The following is a 20,680-nucleotide window of genomic DNA, read 5'->3' as shown; positions in this document are numbered from 1 at the left end:
TGGTACAATTTTCATCAAAATCACATGACTTTTTGAGTATGTTTCCCCCTTTTTCGAAGATAAAGCAAATTTTCACAAGCTCTTAGCTTTTGACGGGTAACAATAAACTTAATTAATTTTATATATTTGGAATCAGCCTATGTAGAACCAATTCTTTTGATGTAGCTATTGCTATCAAAATTCCTTTTTTTAGAGTTTGGATACTATTGGGCCGAGTCACTCCTTTCAATCAGTTTGTTACCACGAACTCTTAGAAAGTAAAGAGCGATATTGATACTAAAAAATATCAGAAACTATCATAGGCAGCACAATAGCGCTGCCTAATTACAGAGCGATGTAGGCACAATGTATTATTATTTTCTTTTTTAGACCACAGCACTTCGTGTGGAAGGAATTGTCGTAGAAACTTCAAAAGGGGCTCATTGGATTGGCAATTGAGAGGGCTAGTACCCTTTTCCAAAAGTGATTAGAGGGCAACCACCCTATCCCCCCACCCTAAGCCAATCATTTCTCCAAACACATCCAATCAAAATTTGACTTAGTCATTTTGTTCAGTGAAGTTATGTCTTTGAGGATGACAATCCCCGGAAAATACATCGTATTTTCCCCAAATACATCCGATAGAAATTTTGAGATAGCCATTTTTTCAAAAACAGTCCAAAGGTAACGAATAAGGCCTTTGGGGTTGGCACAACCCCCCAGAGCCTGGGGGTAAGGGTTGTAAGTTATAGTCTGGGGACATATAAGGTTTTTCACAGAAGAGGTGGTCGTGTGAACTTTAGAGGAGGTTCATTTCATTGAAATGCATAGTTCTAGTTCCCTTTTAATAATCAAACGTGATGGAGGGAAAATCCCCCCTTCCCGACATCCTCTTTTTCCCAACTCATTCAATCGAAATTGTGAGATAGTAATTTTGTTACCAATAGTCCAAAGAGCATATAACAGTATCTTCAGGGTGGACACATCCCCCCCAGAGCCCAGGGGTAAGGGCGGTAAGTTATAACCCGGGGCATATAAAGTTTTTATGGAACGGATGGTTGTATAAACTTTGGATAGAATGGGGCTCATTTAATTGGAAGTTAGAAGTTTTGGTACCTTTTTTAAGACTCATAAAGAAATGGAGGGCAATCAGCCCCCACCCCCTAAGCTTATCATTCCCCAAAAGACATGCGATCAATATTTTGAGATAGATATTTTTTTCAGCCTTGTAGAAAGGTCCAATAATCATGTCTTTGGGGATGTCAACTTCCCCACAGTCCTCAAGGCAAGGGCAGTAAGCTTGGCAATTCGTTCATTCAATTCAATTCAGTTATCTATTATCCACAACTACAAGAGAACAAGTAGTGCAAGTGGAGTGTAAAAATAATAATAAAAAATAAAAACAAAGAAAAACAAAAAAGGACATCAACAAACACTAGCAGTTAATTTCTACTAAAAAAAACTGTAAAGGCCCATGGTCAGGGCCAATGTTACAAAATGTATCTGCAGAAAGCTTTTTGTGTAGGTCACCGAGATTTTGAGTTACATCCGTAACATACGCGGGATTTTGAACTAGGCGGAGGTTGAACTAAGTCAAAATAAACTATGAGCATGTGGACTTCCAACAAGGCGACAAAGGAATATCTCAAGAACCACTTGCATTACTAAGTTAACCCTTTAAGGGTAAGCTGGCGCGGATTTTGAACTAGCCAGAAGGCACTATGTGCATACATATTATTATAATCACCACTACAGTTACTGTAACTTATGACACTAAGGGTATTAAGGTGAAACTTTAGAGAAAGTTTAGGGGGATTTCAATGAAACAGAAATTTTGTATGCATGCAGGTTTTCAAAATGGCATATAAGCAATATCATTGGCAGCACCACTCTATAATAGCTGAAAATATCGTTGAAACTTTTAAAGGAGATAATTCAATTGAAAATGAACAGTTCTAGCACCCTTTTTAAGAGTAAAACGAGATTGGACGGCAAGCAGCCCTTCTCCCAAGCTCATTCATTTTCCAACATATCCAGTCAAAATTTGGAGACATCCATTTTGTTCAGCATAGTAAAACGGTCCAGCAACTGTCTCTAGGGATATTGGGAATGTCAACTCCCCACGATTATGCAATTGGCCATTATACTTTAAAAATAAATATTGACTTAAAAATAAATAAAAAGGCATTGTGTGTATGGTTGCCAATAAGACACCTCGGCAATATATCTAGAACGACTGGGGGTATTAAGTTGATACTTTCGGGGCTACTACTATTACCATTTCTGCTATTACAATTTAAATCAATAAAAAGGGTGCAAGTTTATCCAGGTTGTCAAAGAGCATATATAAAATCTTTTGGGAATGATACAAAGTTTTATTTTTCAGGTCAACTTGAGGAGGTATAAAAAATTACAAAATACTATTTGTGTCAGGATTACAAATTGTTGAAAAAGTTTCACCAACATACAAAAGGCAAGCCCAACTATCAATTCTTACAGGAAAAAAATGACATTAAATTTTGTTCCATGAAAAAGACTATGTCAATAAAAACGAACAGAAATTAATTTAAAAACTGTTTCTACAACACAAGTTTTTCAATGAAAAGTAAAGAGGTTCATTAAGCCAAAAATGAGCAGAAATAAAGTCAGGTAATCTTCCAAGGGTAAAACTACCATAAGTCACAATCAATGAATAAATGGAAATAAATAACATTTAAAAACGAACAGAAATTACAATAAATAGCCGAGTCAAACTAAAAACGAGCAGAATTTAACATGAATAGGGTTGATTATTTTTTGGCCTTGAGAAGGCATCGGTGTTATCAGCCCTACTCATGTTAATTTTTGCTCGTTTATAGTTTGACTCGCCTATTTATTGTAATTTCAATTATTGTAATATTTCGATTACACCAAATATGGTACTAAAAACGAATAAAACTAAATTAAGAAAAGAAAAAGTTTTTCCAATGAAAGCACAGTGACATTAAAAAAAATTAACAGAACTAATCCCGTTAACGAAGGAGGCGAAGCAATCCACTTTTTACACTAAGCTTTGATTTTCTCATTCAATGCTGCAAGAATGAATGCTTTAGAAGAGAATGGGGACAAAACATTTATTTATTTCTTCACAATACCTCGGGAATCAAAGGGCTCATTTATTCACATTTCAGTGCTCAATCTTTCAGCTGGACACTAAGACATAATTAGAGGTCTATTTGTGTTAATAGTGCTCAAATTTAGTGCTCTACATAAATATGATCATATTTAATTTTCCTAGGTCAGGATTTACAAATAGGTCCATTAGGCCCGGGCCTAGGGGTGCACAATATCAGGGGGCCCAATAAATTATAACTGAGTGAGTTTTTTTCTTAACAAAAACAAGACTGATACTATTTATCGTCAAAGTGCCAGGTGTACTCTGCCACCGCGCTGCCTATTCACAGAGAAGTCATTTTAAAACAACACAGGAATTCCGTGGACACTTATAAACTGTCAGATGAATGGCAGCTGAGAATTCGGTATCACTTCTTTCTTTCATTACTTTTGGCTCATCAGTTGCGTCCTTTTCAGTGCTTCCACTATCCCTGAATTTTCAAGGATTTCCCCAAAAATCTTGCAAAAACGGAGTTGCAAAACGTTTGGGCCTAGAAGCGTCAAAGTTTTAAATCTGGCCCTGATCGTGTCGAGTCATTTAGGTTGATCCACGTTTTTTAACCTTTCCGAAAAAGTTTGGCGTTCCGTAAGGATCCGTTATTTGGCCAATACTCTTTTTAATTTATGACAATGACCTTGATAATACAGTAGAAAATTCAACTTTTGGTTTTGAAAAGTAATTGGTAAATTAAATGTCAGCAATTATCAACTGGCCATATTTTTTGCACGTACAAATGCCTTCGGTTAGTTATTAGTTAGACATTAGAGTAAAAAGGGGTGGTGGGGGGGGGGTCAGGTGGTGGCAGCCTGCTAATATAAACATAGTTTAGATTTCATTTTGAGGATAAATATCATACTTTGCTTTAATTAGAAAATTTTTTACTTATTTAATGTTTTGGTGAGAAAAAATTCATTTTAAGTATTTAATAAAGTTCTTGGTAATGGCCGATCTTTGACATGCATAATCAATAGTTTTTTAAACAGAAAAAGAGACAAGTCAACCTATCCTGGATGCAGACAGTGGAGGTCAGGTAGAGTGCTTTAGACTTTTGACCAATGACAGATTGAGAATTCATGGCATCCTGTACCATTTATTTTTCATTGGTATTCTTCTTGCATGATGATGTCTTTTAGAAAAACTCGCAACTTACAGATTTCTTAACTGAAAATTCATGAATCCATAACCTAAGTGATCTTAAGTTAAAATGTGTAAGATAACTTAATGATATCGCTACTCCTCCATACTCTTTTTGGTAGCTTTATTTAAATGACTGCCTTGGGACATCCCTAGTGCGCAGCCACACAGAGTAGTTCCAGAACAACTTATTGGTCCAGGAAACAAAAACCAAGCAATATTCCTTTCTCTATTATATACATTAAAAGTAAAACAGTCAGAAGAGTCATTTTCAAATTGAGAAACTTTTGGTTTTTAGAAATCCAGCCTATCAGATTAAATTCCAATCTTTGATTGAATGAATAACAATTATTTATGACAAGCTATTAAATAAATACAAAATAAATAAAAATTTCAAAAATTGATTTCAATGTAATGGTTTTGCGGTTGCAGATACACTTTTAATCTTGTCTACAATAGCCTGTGTTACTTTAGATTGGTAGTCTCTTGATGAAGTAACGCCAAGAGCAGATGGCGTTGTCGATAGTGTCTCAGTCCTCTTAACAGAGTCGTTCGAGTCAGCTCTAGAATAAAATAAGTAGTCTCAGATAGTCAAGTGTTCTTAGTTTAAGCAGTCCAAAGGGTGGTTAAAAAAAATTATTTTTACAGGGTATTAAAGAGTTCGGTATAATCCTAGAGAACAACCTGTAAAGAAGGAAACGTGTTAAGAAAACAATTCGGTAAATATTTACCAAATCATATTATTGAGTTACGACTAAAGTGAATATACCACTCCATGCCCTTTTTTATGCTCTTTACAAATACAATAATCATTTTTGTCAGAAATGAATTTAAGCCCCCACCCCTATATATATACCAATTCTGGGTATATATTTGCACATTAGGGGGGTTGGGTGATTTTATTTCTGATGTAAATGAGAGGTAAGTTTAAACTTTCCCCCCCCCCCCCTAATGCGCAATATATACCCTGAATTGGTATATATAAGTTTGGGGGCTAAAATTCATTTCCGACAAAAATGATTATTATATTCGTAAAGAGCATAAAAAAGGCATCGAGTGGTATATTCATTTAAGTCGTAAATCAATAATATGATTTGGTAAATATTTACCAACAATTCTTACTTTATAATATGCAGAATAATTGCAGTTAACACATTTTGCATGCAGGCAAGCTTTACCTTCATTTATTTCAGTGTGTTCCCACTTTTTCTAATATATTTATCAGTTCTTTTAATAGCTTTTCTTCAGTTTTGAATCATCCCTGAAACAAAGTAGTTCAGTGCAAACTTTATAAAAGCTGTTTGTAGAGGCCGCTGAAACAATTGCAATGGTTTCAACACGAAATTCTTGAAAAAAGTCTATTGAATAAAGACAATTCTATAAAAGAGATAATTATACAATAGATAGCGTTTTGTTTCAGAAAAACGGTCAGAAAAATCTAGAGTTGACAGTGCTGCATCGTTTAAAATTAAACACATGTTATGCGAAAAACTTATATAAGTTTCTCAGAAAAAGTAGAAAACACTAAAATGAGTGGAGAAAAGGCTTAGCTGCACACAAAATATGTTAACTACAATTAATCTGCATAGTATGAAGTAAGAATTGTTTTCTTAGCATGTTTCTTTCTCTACAAGTTGTTCTCTATGCTTATACCAAGAGTTCTTACAACGGAGTATAAAAGTTGTCATTACAAAATCGATGGTATCTTCTTCGTAGGCTCCACTACCATGCAACTACAAGATTCTCTTTAACATACCATAAAAGTCAAATACTTCTTAGAACAATAATTTCTTAGACCATACTACCACACATTTAAAAATAAACCGAAATGAAAAAAATGGAAAAACGGGTATAATATTTCAAATCAGACAGAAGAAAATAACAAAGAAATTTGTTCAATTTTTGTTCGTATTGTTACTATTATAAGGTGAAAATTATCTAATTGGTATTATTAAGATGTGATTTTCTTATTGTTTGTGTATTTTTTCCTTTCCTTTGTATGTTTTGTGTAGTTTTTTTTTATTCCCGTTGATAAAGACTTCCGGAGGCGTAGCCGGAATATTCGGACCTTTATTATTATTAGTAAAAAAAAATTTTTTTTAATTTTTCTTTCTTATTTGAAATATTATACCGGTTTTTCCCTATTTTTGTTTTGTTTTATTTGTCTTAGAATAATATTTTAAGATATAGTTATCTTGTTACCCCTTCCTATCGCTACTCCCCTAGTCGATTTAAGCATAGGAAATTAAGTAGACTTTTGCAGGAAGCTTTTAGTCAAAATCTTTTCACATTGAAAACAATACTTTTATACTGCGGCTTATTTTAGCACCATGTTACCAGCTATTTGGTGTTGTCGGGCTATAGGATATCAACACCCACTTTAGAAAATTTAAAAATAGAGAATTAAATCTCTGAAATTACGCTTTATATCTGCATAAATATCCTGCGTCAGCCAAAAGAATCTTTTTAAAGATTTCTAATATTAATTCTACACACATTTGAGACCGAACTCATTTTAAACGTCAACTTGAGTAAGGTGTCAGGGGATTAAAAAAAGTAAAAAAAATGTTTAAGAAAAGTAAATACAATAATGGGAAGACCTCAAACTTTGACTCTAGAGAAAGCATAATTCAGATAAAGAGCTAAGAAATCAAAATCTTTACCATATACTAAATAAAAAAAAGGACTTAGAGTTAGTTACTGATAGTTCAAATAAATCCCTTTTGCGCTGAGACGCAAAAATTGTTCCTCCAAGGTTAAGTTTTTCCTTTGTTTTAGGTTAGGGCCTAACAATGGAAACAATGCATCAAATTGAGCTCTTACTTAAGTTTACTTAGTACTTAAGTTTACTTAAGTTTACTTAAGTTTAAGCTTACTTAGCACGAAATTAAGTTTAGGTTGGAGTTGAGACATTTTTGGGTTTGAGAAGTTTTATAGTTTGTTTAAGAAATTAAAGGCTAAAATTGTCAAGTTTTTAAGACCTAGTCCAAAAACATTTATGATGAATTTCAATGAAAAGTTAATCGACTTAATCTATTAAGTGAAGATATTTCAAACTTAAGAGTTAATGAAAATGATGTGAAACATTATTAACTACTAGCAAGTTGTCTAGTTAGGATTTAAGATTGAAACTAACTGAACATAATATTTCTACGTATCTGCAATTTTCTACACATTCTAAAGCTAAAAAAACTTCTTTATAGTAGTAGTGGAAAATTTTGAATCAAAATCTGCGGTATCTCAGAATTAAGAAATGATAAGTGGGTTTTATCTCCAACCTTTAAAACAAAAAATAGCGACACAATAGTGAATTAAAATAGCTAGTCAGTTCTGTCTAGTCACTGCTTAGAATTAAATTAGTTAAATTGAATAAGATTGGCTCAAATTAACTTTTTCTTATAAGCGACAATTCCGTTTGAGTCTACTTTCAAACTACAGTATTACAGACGAAAAAAATTGATTAATTCAATTGAATCAAGTCAAAATGAGGAAACTTCACAATTGAACATATTAGTGCCTGAAAAACCATGAATTTTATTGGAGCTTCTGAAACAAAAAAAACTCTTTAGTATGTGTAAATTTCTTCTTGACCAGATCATGTTGCACTAATGGGTGTATGTGTGAGGGGGGGGGGGGGGATTCCAAAAATCGATTGTTTCCTTGAAGTTAAAATGGACTGGTATACTCTTTTTCTTACTTTTGTGCTTCGTCTTTTGGATATTCCAAGGTAGAACTCGTACCTTGTACTTTCTAGCCATGTCAAGGGGTTCTAGAGCAAGCAACCATATCTCTATTCTCATCTTTAATGAAGCAAATTTTAGGATTTTGTTGTCCATAATTTGGACATAAGTGCTTGAATAAATGAATGGCTCGAATTATAAAAATTCTCATTAATATCTATAGAAGAAATCCCATAATACTAATTGGTATACAGTTTTTTTTTGCATTAAAATAAAAATACGTACAACATCGAATAGCTTATCTTCAATAATTACACTTAATACCGAAATCTGAATAAAAAATAAGAATATTTCATACCGTTCTTTTATTTCTGTAAAAAATAAGAATAAAATACTTGGCAAAATTAGGATTTAAGCCACTCTATAAAGTATCACTTGTCAATTATCTTCAAAAATTTGGAAAATTTCAACTTCTATTGACCTATTTTAGGTGATACCTTGAACCATATAGGCCACTATTTCCATACCCTAGTCCGTGGCTTCCATATCCGAGGGAGTTTCCGTAGCCACCCATGCCACTGTACATTCCACCAAGACCGCTTCCACTATATCCAAGACCACTTCCACCATATAGGCCACCAAGACTGCTAGCACCGTATAAGCCACCAAGGTTGCTTGATCCTAAGCCACCATGGCTGTATCCCAATCCACTTGCACCTAAGGAGCCATAGCCTCCAAGGCCACTCATACCACCTAAAGAATGCATTCCACCAAGTCCACTAGAGTAGCCAAGTCCACCATACTGGCTGCCCAAGCCTCCAAGTTGACCCATCATTCCACCATGCTGACCCATCATACCGCCGTGTTGACCCATCATGCCACCATGCTGACCCATCATACCACCAAGACCGCCAAATTGACCACCAAGACCTCCAAGTCCACCTCCTAGACCACCTCCTCCAGATAGAAAAGGATTGTGTGTGACAACGGAATTTGCTCCACTGATACCACTTCCGAGGAAGTTTGTTCCTGAAATAAAGTCAAGTTGAGCAGCGATTCCGTGTTCTGTTTTGCGTGGTAATTAAAGTTAGTAAATAGATTTCGTTGCTCCAATTATTAACCATTTTTTGCTTTTTTAAACACAGATGAAATAAAATATGTATTTTTTCTATGATAAAAAAAATTACTGGAAGAGTAAAGAAATCTTGAAAGAGAAAGACTGAAAGCATTTTAACATACAAAAAGACTCATTCATTTAACAACTGGCTGGATATTAGAATAGTCGATTATTTTGATGGTATTGAATTTTTACACAAGCCAATGATGACTTGCATTAATTTTGGATTTACGGCATCTTTTAGGAATTTTAATATTCTGCTAAGCTGTCTATATATAGTTCGCCCGTAGGCTGCTAAAATTGTTTCAGCTTTACTAAGTTTATGCCAAATTAATTCGTTGAAAAAATAATAGAAATTGATACTATTCTTAGAACAATATGCGCTAGAGTTATATTTTGTGCTTAAATAAGTGCAAAGTATCGATTCCGTGCTCTGTTTTGCCTTGCAGCTAAATTAACAATGAGATGTCGTTGCTATCACTAGATGGCGCTGCTATCAATAGATGTCGCTGCTATAAAAAATTAGTCTTATAAGGTTCTCCTGAAACAGAGTGGAAATAAAACATGTTTAATTTTCTATGAAGAACACAACGTAAAAATTGAAAAAATAAATAAAATTATGTAGTAAGAGACCCAACTGCAGCATCTTAAGATACAGAAAGGCCCAGTCCCCTAAAAAATAGTTAGCTAATCGGTAAAAGGGTTATTTTGAGAAAATTGAATTATTACAAGAACTTTTAACTTATCCCTACCCAGTCCAGAATTTTTTGGTAGTCCGCTCTTCCTCTCAGGACTGTTTATCCTAAAAGGGTTAAAAAATATTTTTCAGATTTGAAGATGAAGGTAAAAAGACTTAAACCTCCCCACACCCTGTATAGAATTTTTTGGTACCCCATCCCCTGAAAAAGGATCTTGGATACGGCCCTGGTATTCTTCACTTAAATGAGCTACAAAGTAGTATTCTAGCACTTAAATCGTGTTTTAATGTTGCTTCTTGGGATATTACGTTAAACAGTTTGTTTAGACCAAAAAATTAAGAGTAGCTTGTTTTGGTTACATTGGGCTTACTACTGAATTGTACTTGGATTATGTACTTCTTTAAGATAAAGCAAAAATATATAATTATTCAAATTACTGAAGCTCTCTTTTTTTTAAGGTTTTGGCTTTCTTTTTTTCTGTTTTCTGTTTTTAATAGGTAGGATGCCTGGCATAAGAAGTTATAAGCGTCTTAGGGAAAAATATCCTATTTTAGAGTCAAGATAAATAATATTTGAAAAAACAGAATACATACAATGAGCAGAAATAATATTTTTTTATAGCTAAAATGATATAAAAAATAGAAAATTGATATACAAATTTTCTGTTTTTAATAGGTAGGGTGCCTGGCACAAGAAGTTATAAGCGTCTTAGGGAAAAATATCCTAGATTGAAATTGAATTGAATTTACAAAAATTTGGGTTTTAACTAAAATCCAAAAGTAAAAGCAAAAAAGGCAAGTAAAATGATATAAAAAAACAAATATAAGAAGTAGAATTGTTGATTTTCCTTTATAAGATGAGTGTTTTATTTTAGAGTCAAGATAAATAATATTTGAAAAAACATAATACATACAATGAGCAGAAAAAATATTTTCATATAGCTAAAATGATATAAAAAATAGCTAAAATTTACTAATTTCATATAGCTAAAATGATATATAAAATAACTAAAATTTACTATTTTCATATAGCTAAAATGACATAAAAAATATCTAAAATTTACTATGTTCATATAGCTAAAATGATATAAAAATAGCTAAAATTTACTATTTTCATATAGCTAAAATGATATAAAAAATAGCTAAAATTTACTATTTTCATATAGCTATAATGATATACAAAATAGCTAAAATTTACTATTTTCATATAACTAAAATAATATAAAAAAAAGCTAAAATTTAATATTTTCATATAGCTGAAATCATATAAAAAATAGCTAAAATTTACTATTTTCATATAGCTAAAATGATATAAAAAAATAGCTAAAATTTACTATTTTCATATAGCTAAAATGATATAAAAAATAGCTAAAATTTAATATTTTCATATAGCTGAAATGATATAAAAAATAGCTAAAATTTAATATTTTCATATTGCTAAAATGATATACAAAATAGCTAAAATTTACTATTTTCATATAGCTAAAATGATATAAAAAATAGCTAAAATTTAATATTTTCATATAGCTGAAATGATATAAAAAATAGCTAAAATTTAATATTTTCATATAGCTGAAATGATATAAAAAATAGCTAAAATTTAATATTTTCATATAGCTGAAATGATATAAAAAATAGCTAAAATTTACTATTTTCATATAGCTAAAATGATATACAAAATAGCTAAAATTTACTATTTTCATATAGCTAAAATGATATACAAAATAGCTAAAATTTACTATTTTCATATAGCTAAAATGATATAAAAAATAGCTAAAATTTACTATTTTCATATAGCTAAAATAATATAAAAAATAGCTAAAATTTACTATTTTCATATAGCTAAAATAATATAAAAAATAGCTAAAATTTAATATTTTCATATAGCTGAAATGATATAAAAAATAGCTAAAATTTACTATTTTCATATAGTAAAATGATATAAAAAACAAACATAAGATGTAGAATTGTTGATTTTCCTTTATAAGATGAGTCTTTTATAGCTTAGACTCAAGATAAATAATATTTGAAAAAACACGATAAATAAAATGAGCAGAAATAAGATTTTCATACAGCTTTTTATAAATGAGATGGCTTTCCTTTTTTGAGACAAACCTGGTTTTTCTCTCTTATCTAATATTTTTTCTTCTTGGAGGTTGTCAACGATTTCAGCAACAAAATGAAATTTGTGACATTGCAGAGGTTTTTGTTTTCAACATTAACATTCTTTTTTATTTGTTTGACTTTTTCTATTTAATTTCAAAATATTTAAAACAATTTCTCCTCTGATTGGAGATTGTCCTTAAGTTTAGCCCTAAATCTGAATTAGTGGACATGTCTATCGTTTGATCTTTATTTATCGATTCGGTGATAGCTGACAACATAACTTTACGCATGGCACTGAAAACTCATATATTCCAATTTATTAAAAAATATATATCGACTTAAGGGCTTCAGAAAGAATAATGAAAAATAAAATGTTATGTTTACACATTAAATTAGCTGATATATGAATTATAGCTAAACCAGAAAAAATTCTCCTTTTTGTAAAAAATTCACTTTGACTTTTAACTTCTGACATTTTCCTTATAAAATTTTAACCACATTGATGGTACTAAGTTTAATGCACCTACTGAAATATTCTTAAACTGTAACTTACCAGCAATGCCTCCCATTCCGCCCATGCTTCCCATTCCGCCCATGCCACCCATACCGCCCATGCCCATTCCTCCCATTCCTGAGCCTAGGAGGCCGCCTGAATTGTACCTAGAAAAAAGAATTTCATCTATTATTGTCAAATATGAAGTTATTTTAAGCTGTAACATAAAGGTAAATAAGAGAAAACACAAATACCTTTTATTAGAGACAGGAATAAAAATATTTACTTTGGAAGAACAAAAAAAAAGAACTTTGCTAAAGTCCACGAGAGAAATAGTTACGAACTCCCCCCAAAATTTGTTCACTCACTATTTTTTTTTTTTTTAGTAAGAATATAAATTTGAGGAAACATAGAATCAATTTTGCAGCGAAACAATAACAGTCAAAATCATCTATCTCTAACGATTTTTGTGGTTTATGATAAAGAAAATAGCAAACTAAATGGTGCCATTTCCAAGTCTTAGGATATTTTAGTAAAGGCAGCAGTAAAAAGCGGTGTGTATGAATCACGGAAATATAGATATTACTAAGAGGAAAGGGTCCGATGTAAAACTTGGTAATCCTTTTGTCTATTTATATATGGATACGGTCGTATTCACATTGAGAAGAAATACATTCCATTTCCTAACATAGTATTTATAAATACCATGTACCCCCCAATATACCCCCCCCAAGAGTCTTCTTGAAAGCCAGACACACATATGCAAATACAAACTGACGTTTCATCAACTAACAAACTCACAATTGCAAAACTCATGAATTCATAAACACTTTTTAACTGTTTAAGATTATTTTTTTTTACTTTCATAGTCGGGACCAAAGAGTACGGGCAACTTGTAAGAGTGGAAACTGGTGCCTAGGGTTGAAAGAAAAAGAAACGACAAACGCCATCTAGCATGTGGCGACACTTGGCATTTTTCAAGCTCTGTCATCATTTTTACGTCAGGAACTGAGATCAGATACTTATTAATAGCCTAATTTTACCAATTACAGTAATTAAAATAATTATTTGAATTATTACAATGAAAAATACCAAGCGCCGCCAAACGCTAGATGGCGTTAACAGTTTTTTTGTCTACACTAGGGCCAGTTTCCACTCTTATAAGCTACCCATACTCTTTAGTTGGGACAAAAAATTTTTGTGTAAAAAGCTAAAAGCTTTATTTTCCCCTGTTAATTAAGCGGATAAAATATTAAACCGATTGGCTCATTAAAACCGATAGAATATGAGATACACTCGTTATGCTTTGACATGACAATGTTGCGTTTGTTTTCAGACGCTGTTTTTAGATGCACTTGTCTCCTGTTCTGATTTTGTATTCTAAAACTTGTAAAATATTATATCTGTATAGATGTAATTTAAAAAAGAGCGAGATAACATTGAATGTTCGTTGTCCACAGATTTATTATTATTTATCCTTAAGAAAGATGACCGAGAGGGTCGAACTTTCAAAAATTTACTTAACTTGAATTTTTAATCAGTTTTTATTTCCTATTTTTGGGGCTAATTAGGACATTAATGCAGTCAAGGCAGGAAAATTTTTTGAATGACCATTACCCAAACTACCACTTATAGATATCATTATGTTCATTTTAGAAGAAGTGTTCTTACATTGTACCACTAAACTTTTACAATTCCAAAATACAAGAAATAAGATTTCATCCCAAGGCCGTATCCAGGGGGGGGGGGTCACACGGTTTGAACCCCCCCCCGAAATTTTTGACCGACTCGAAAATAAGTCGAAAATTAGTAAAACCTAGGTAAAAATCAGTTAAATTAGTCGAAAAACTGAGTCAAAAATTAGTAAACCCCCCCCCCCAAAAAAGTCAAAAATTAGTAAAACCCCCCCCTGAACAAAAATCCTGGATACAGCCCTGTTTCATCCTCTTCTTCTCTAGTTCAGGTGATTTTTTGTAAGAAAACAATTTGAAATTTGGTTCGTTGCTTCTTATGGAAAAAAATCATGACATTAGGAGATGGCGCTGATGTATCATCAAAAATAATACTTTAAGATATCGGTGATTACACAGAGGGTCTATGGAGGGTAATATCCAAAGATATCTATGGAGGACAAGGAAAAAACTGTGGAGGAAAATAAGTACAAAAAAACGTAACAGTTATGGCTTCAATACTTTGTCTTATTGCAAAAGACTTTATTTTTGTCTCTTTGTCTTAAGCGACATTCCTAGAAAAGCAATTTCAGGCCTGGTTTTACCATGAACGATGCCACCTAATATAGAATGAATCACGAGACGATGAAATTCCTGGCCTGGCTGTACCACGATACCCCCTATCGAAGCATGTATAAACATTATTAAAACTTTTTACGTAGCATAGATGCATATGACCTTTTACTGGCAATAGTTTAAACTACGATGACACGATTGCTATGAGTTAAACTATGATGACGTTTTGTACCCAAAAATCCTATAGTTTCAGGATACTATGCTATTCAGCCACATATTTATAGCAGGGGTGGATCCAGGATTTTTTTAGGGGGAGGGTGCAAAATAGGTTGATGTAATAAACTTGCGCTAGGATCAAGTTTATTTAACGCAAACTTGCGTTATTTAAGTAAATTACACTACTTCAGACTAAGTTAGGGGTGGGGGCGCTCCCCCTCACCCCCCTCTGGATCTGCCACTGATTTATAGTTAAATTAAAGATTTGTAAAAACCTTACGAGGAGGGGATACCTCCTATCCATAGATAAAGAAACAAAAAGATTATCATGTTTTACGTGAAATATCACGTTTACGGGAAGATAGGCCTTTCGTCTTTCGACCCATTCCCCCCAATAGTATCTAAATTTTCACAACTTCGCCCATGAAATCCTATATTTTCCATTTAATGCAATGCTTATTTACTTTTTTTGAGCCTCCCCCCCTTCCTCGTCTTCCAGAAATAAATTTCTGACTCCAGTTCTGTGCATGTTTCATTTCTTTAAAAAGAAAACTCAACAACAGTAATAATATGTTGTTACATATTGTAATACGTATATATAGAACGTACACGTCACATAATAATTATATCTTTACTGTCATAATTAGCAAATAAGTAGCAGCGGACGTCACACCACAAGAAATTATAATAAACAATGAAATAGAAAAGCGTAAAAATGAATTATCTAAACATTACACAGCATTTTCAAGAAGTTCATCATTATAGTGCTTGACAAAGTAAGGAGCAATGTTTTATATAGAAATGTTCTTCATACATATATGCTATTTATTATAGTGTGTTGTTATATTGTAATACATGTTTATTCTTTTCGGACGGTTTCTCAGATAAAATAAGATTCTGTATATTCCAAGAAAAAAAATTGATAAATTTACAGCATTGAGGAAACCCTCTTTAAAGGGTTTAAATACAGCATCATACAGCATATACCCTTTATTAATCTATGGATATATTTACTTTGCAAAAATTCCCATTAATTCCAATTTTCTCACAGAATGGACACTTCAATAAATCGGCTTTATTAGAGAACCTCACTAGTGAGGGACACAGGTGAGGTTCATATTGAATGGGAGGTTCAATGTGAGGTGACACAAGTGATCAAAATCTCTCCATAATTCTGGTTTTCAGAAGGGGTAAAGTGTCTACCTAGCTTATTAATTTAGGGTGGTGAGTTGCATTTGGCCGGTATCTCTACTTTTTCCTCTTTTTAGACTAACAAAAGATAAGTTCTGTTAGCAAGAAAAGCGTTTCAGAGCGGGAAAACGTCTCTTATGATTACAGCTAGGAGAGAAATAATATTTCATGAGCTCTTGTGATCTAAGCTAGAAGAGAAAGAATATTTCTGTGAGGTCTAGATGTTAAAAAGAAGAACGAATTGATCAACTACTGTCCCAATCATGTGAAGTAATTTCATATAAGGACAGGTATCCAAACGTGGCCAATTCTTTTTTTATTTTATTTTTAGTGTGTTGCACGGTTTCTACAAAATATAAATATTTATAAGTAAATCACCGCTATTCAAGCAAAAGTGTCACTATAAATCAAATAAATCCAGCACCAACACCACCCCTCCTCCCTGACAAGAGCCAAAAGGCCCTGACAGTAAGACTGATGACCATAGCTGAAGAATTTAACTCAATAAGTATTTTTTTTCCGTTGAATGTTTTTTTATTTTTATTTTTGATGGCTAAAATGAGCAAGATATAAAACATAAAAAATTATAATAAGATATATTTTAACACCCAAGAACAGAAATGCCGACTCGACACCCTATGCGTTATCAATAGCTCAGAAGGACTTTTATCTACCCATTTTAAAACGTGTATCATTTTGAGATATAAACAAAACCTGTAACAAGATATCAAATATACCTAAAAAAAACCTAAAAGGCATCAAGGTATCAAAATACCTAAAAAAATGCGGCTAAATGAGCAAGCTAAATAAGACATAACACATACTGTTTCTCAATATGAACAAAAAAAGTCAACAATTAAAGCTAATTTTTCTATGAGAATGTTGATTTCCTATTCGTGAGAACCAACAAACAAAATCGAAAATGTTTTGGACAGCACTAGATGTTAGATTTACATTTATTATAGTATTCTTGTACACGCTGTTTTTTATTTTGTTAACATTAGATACAAAATTTTAGTTTTAGATACCAAATCCTCCGTTGAAAAGACCCTAAATAAATTTATTATTGTTCCTCACTGAGTGTCAAGGAATTCTTCAGTAAGTACTTTCCCCAAATAGCACTAGAACTACTGACAATTCATTGCCTGAAGTGATGAGTGATGAAAGAGAAGTGCATATAGTCCATACACAGGCAACAATTCATGAAAATTTTACGGGGCGAAGAGCGAGAGCATTTTTAGATTTTATTTTAATGAAGATGCCAAAAAAGAATATTTTTTAGAAAATTTTTTAGAGATAATTTTTTTCTAATAAAAATAACAAAAATATATTCTTCAAAATCTGGAGGATAAAGTATTGTCCCCCTCCTGAACCGAATAATTGCTACCCTTAAGCACAAAACACTGCAAATTTGTGTCAGTTTCTTGGCTATATTTACCTCAAGGGTAGCCTCCTCGAAGGGGGAAACTCGTCTAAGCCCTTGCTACAACAGTTTTCTGGTGCGTTTGCTATAAATTATATTTTATCTAATATTTGAAACTAGTTCAAGTTTCATAAAAAAAAGTCAATTCCTTATTTAGATAAACTTATTTATAAAGGAAAGTATGCTAAATAATTGGGCTACAAAGATTATAAAGGAAACAGTGCCCTTAAGCAAGTTTTGAGCAATATGCTTTGCACAATAAACTATAGCAGATAAGGGGAGTACACAGGAAGGGATGGCAGCACTGCGAAAAGATTAATTTTTTTAAAGCTTTATATCCTTATTCTTATAAAGAAATATTCATGTGTAAGAGACAACTTAAAAGAAATAATATCAAATACACAGACAACAAAAATATAGAATAAATGAAGAAAAAATCTGCTATACATTATTCTTTATATGTTTTTACAATCATATTCATTTTTATTCTTTTATATTTGATTCTTTATAATATCTATATTTTATTCTTTTATAACTTTTATTGTCGTTGTTTATATTAATGAAAAATATTTGATTACATTTAAAAGTTGGCTTCACAATAGATATTTTTTTGTTATTTTTGACCAGAAGTTACATCCAGTCCATAGTTGAACATGAAGAAGATATAATACAAGCCCTCGTGTTTTCATTTTATTTAAAGTCTTGTTAGATCTGAGATTGCTGTCATAATAATTCGTAAGGTGCCACACTCGTTCACCATGACAAAAGATAAAAATGACCTTCAGAACAATTTTCAAATTGTAGAAAAAAAAAATGATTTATTAGTTTCTGACTATGCAATGGAGAGAGAGGATAGAACTCCTAGGGTAGTGGTGGCAATGGGAGATGGGGGATGGGAAGTGGGTAATTCCCCTCCTAAATCCTCTAGCTTTTGAAAACGAACTATTTGGGGTATTTTCACGCAAATAAAACTCTTTTCTCGGCATTTCGATTGGGGGGGGGGTGGATTTTGAAAAACACAGGTTGTCTCTCTTAAAATTTTAGTGAATTTTTACCCCTTGTCTTAGAAAGCGGAAGCCTTGGAAGCTCAGCTGGGTTATATTTATCTATAATAACTTACAAGTATAAAATGAGCTCTTTTTCCTTAATAGAGTATGTAAGGGTTTTATTTGCTAAGCGTCATAAGAACCTTTGAGAAAGCTTCTATAACTTTACGAGAATGCCGGTCATTTATAAAAAATAATACCAAAAAAAAACAATTGAAAAAAACTACTTCAATGAGAACTGTAAGACCTTTACTACAGTTAATACAAAGAATGGTTTTCAAAAAATTTATGGTAACGAATTGTAAGTAAGAAGCGAATCGGACTAATACTGGTCGAAACTCGGCAACACATCATCATAACTCACAAATTCACACATCATCCCAAATTTGCATCATCACAGAATTGATATTTTTTGCCAGTTCTAAATATATAATATTTGTTATGTTTAAAGATGCCCATAAGAAGTTAAAACCCTGAGAAAATTAACCTTATTTTCTGAAAAGGCAAGAAATACCCCCAAGGAGGAAAGATATTTCGATGAAAATTACACCATAAAATTTACGCATCAGAGACCCTTATTGTAGAGGTTTCAAGTTACTATCTTAAAAAATGTAGAATTATAGAGGTTCTATAATTGTAGAATTGTAGAGGTATTGCAGAGGTTCAAGTTACTATTTAAAAAAATGTAGAATTGTAGAGGCTGTATAATTGTGGAATTTAAAAGGTATTGCAGAGGTTCAAGTTATCATTTTTGAAAAACTTAGAATTGTAGAGGTTCTACAATTGTAGTATTATAGAGATATTGTGGAGGTTCAGGTTGCTATCTTAAAAACCGTAGAATTTTGTATTATCTTTTTCGACAGAAGAAAGATCACGGATAAACTCGTTCGACCGGAAATTAGAGGTATTGAAAGGCTTAAGTTACTATCTTAAAAAACGTAGAATTGCAGAGGCTCTACAATTGTAGAATTGTAGAGGTGCAAGTTACTATCTTAAAAAAATACAATTGTAGAGGTTCTCAATTGTAGTATAGAGGTATTCTAGCGGTTCAAGGTACTATCTTAAAAAACGTAGAATTTTGTATTATCTTTTTCGACAGAAGAAAGGTCACGGATAAACTCATTCGACCGGAAATTAGAGGTATTGAAAGGCTTAAGTTCCTATCTTAAAAAAGTAGAATTGTAGAAGCTCTACAATTGTAGAATTGTAGAGGTATTGTAGAGGTGAAAGTTACTATCTTAAAAAAACCTACAATTGTAGAGGTTCTACAATTGTAGTATAGAGGTATTTTAGCGGTTCAAGGTACTATCTTAAAAAACGTAGAATTTTGTATTATCTTTTTCGACAGAAGAAAGGTCACGGATAAACTCATTCGACCGGAAATTAGAGGTATTGAAAGGCTTAAGTTCCCATCTTAAAAAAGTAGAATTGTAGAAGCTCTACAATTGTAGAATTGTAGAGGTATTGTAGAGGTGCAAGTTACTATCTTAAAAAAACCTACAATTGTAGAGGTTCTACAATTGTAGTATAGAGGTATTCTAGTGGTTCAAGGTACTATCTTAAAAAACGTAGAATTTTGTATTATCTTTTTCGACAGAAGAAAGATCACGGATAAACTCGTTTGACCGGAAATTAGAGGTATTGAAAGGCTTAAGTTACTATCTTAAAAAACGTAGAATTGTAGAGGCTCTACAATTGTAGAATTGTAGAGGTATTGTAGAGGTGCAAGTTACTATCTTAAAAAAAACTACAATTGTAGAGGTTCTACAATTGTAGTATAGAGGTATTCTAGCGGTTCAAGGTACTATCTTAAAAAACGTAGAATTTTGTATTATCTTTTTCGACAGAAGAAAGATCACGGATAAACTCGTTCGACCGGAAATTAGAGGTATTGAAAGGCTTAAGTTACTATCTTAAAAAACGTAGAATTGTAGAGCCTCTACAATTTTAGAATTGTAGAGGTATTGTAGAGGTGCAAGTTACTATCTTAAAAAAACCTACAATTGTAGAGGTACAATTGTAGTATAGAGGTATTCTAGCGGTTCAAGGTACTATCTTAAAAAACGTAGAATTTTGTATTATCTTTTTCACCAGAGGAAAGATCACGGATATATGATTATTTTTTTTTGTAATTGCATCAAACCAATAGTCCTAAAAGATCAGGAAACTCGTTCGACCGGAAATCAAAAGTTGTAGTG

The 20,680-nt window shown here is 32.2% G+C and overlaps 1 protein-coding gene across 1 annotated transcript in view; it reads right to left on the bottom strand.

Annotated features, from left to right (window-relative positions):
* Positions 1-4,657: 4,657 nt before the first annotated feature.
* The window catches only part of LOC148955753 (uncharacterized), a 38,370-nt gene continuing 22,347 nt past the window's right edge, over positions 4,658-20,680 (bottom strand). Inside the window, exons 2-4 of the mRNA XM_089108331.1 lie at positions 12,421-12,527; positions 8,475-8,976; positions 4,658-4,830 (exon numbers count right to left, since the gene is read on the bottom strand). Of these exons, the coding sequence (XP_088964457.1) occupies positions 4,674-4,830; positions 8,475-8,976; positions 12,421-12,527 (766 nt within the window). The 3' untranslated portion in view covers positions 4,658-4,673. The remainder of the gene's footprint in view (positions 4,831-8,474; positions 8,977-12,420; positions 12,528-20,680) is intronic.

The sequence above is a fragment of the Artemia sp. Qi Xiang Cuo genome, chromosome 2 (genome assembly GCF_049724085.1).
Source record: "Artemia sp. Qi Xiang Cuo chromosome 2, ASM4972408v1, whole genome shotgun sequence".
In the NCBI taxonomy this organism is placed as follows: Eukaryota; Metazoa; Arthropoda; class Branchiopoda; order Anostraca; family Artemiidae; genus Artemia; species Artemia sp. Qi Xiang Cuo.
This window is presented reverse-complemented; position numbering and strand designations above follow the sequence as displayed.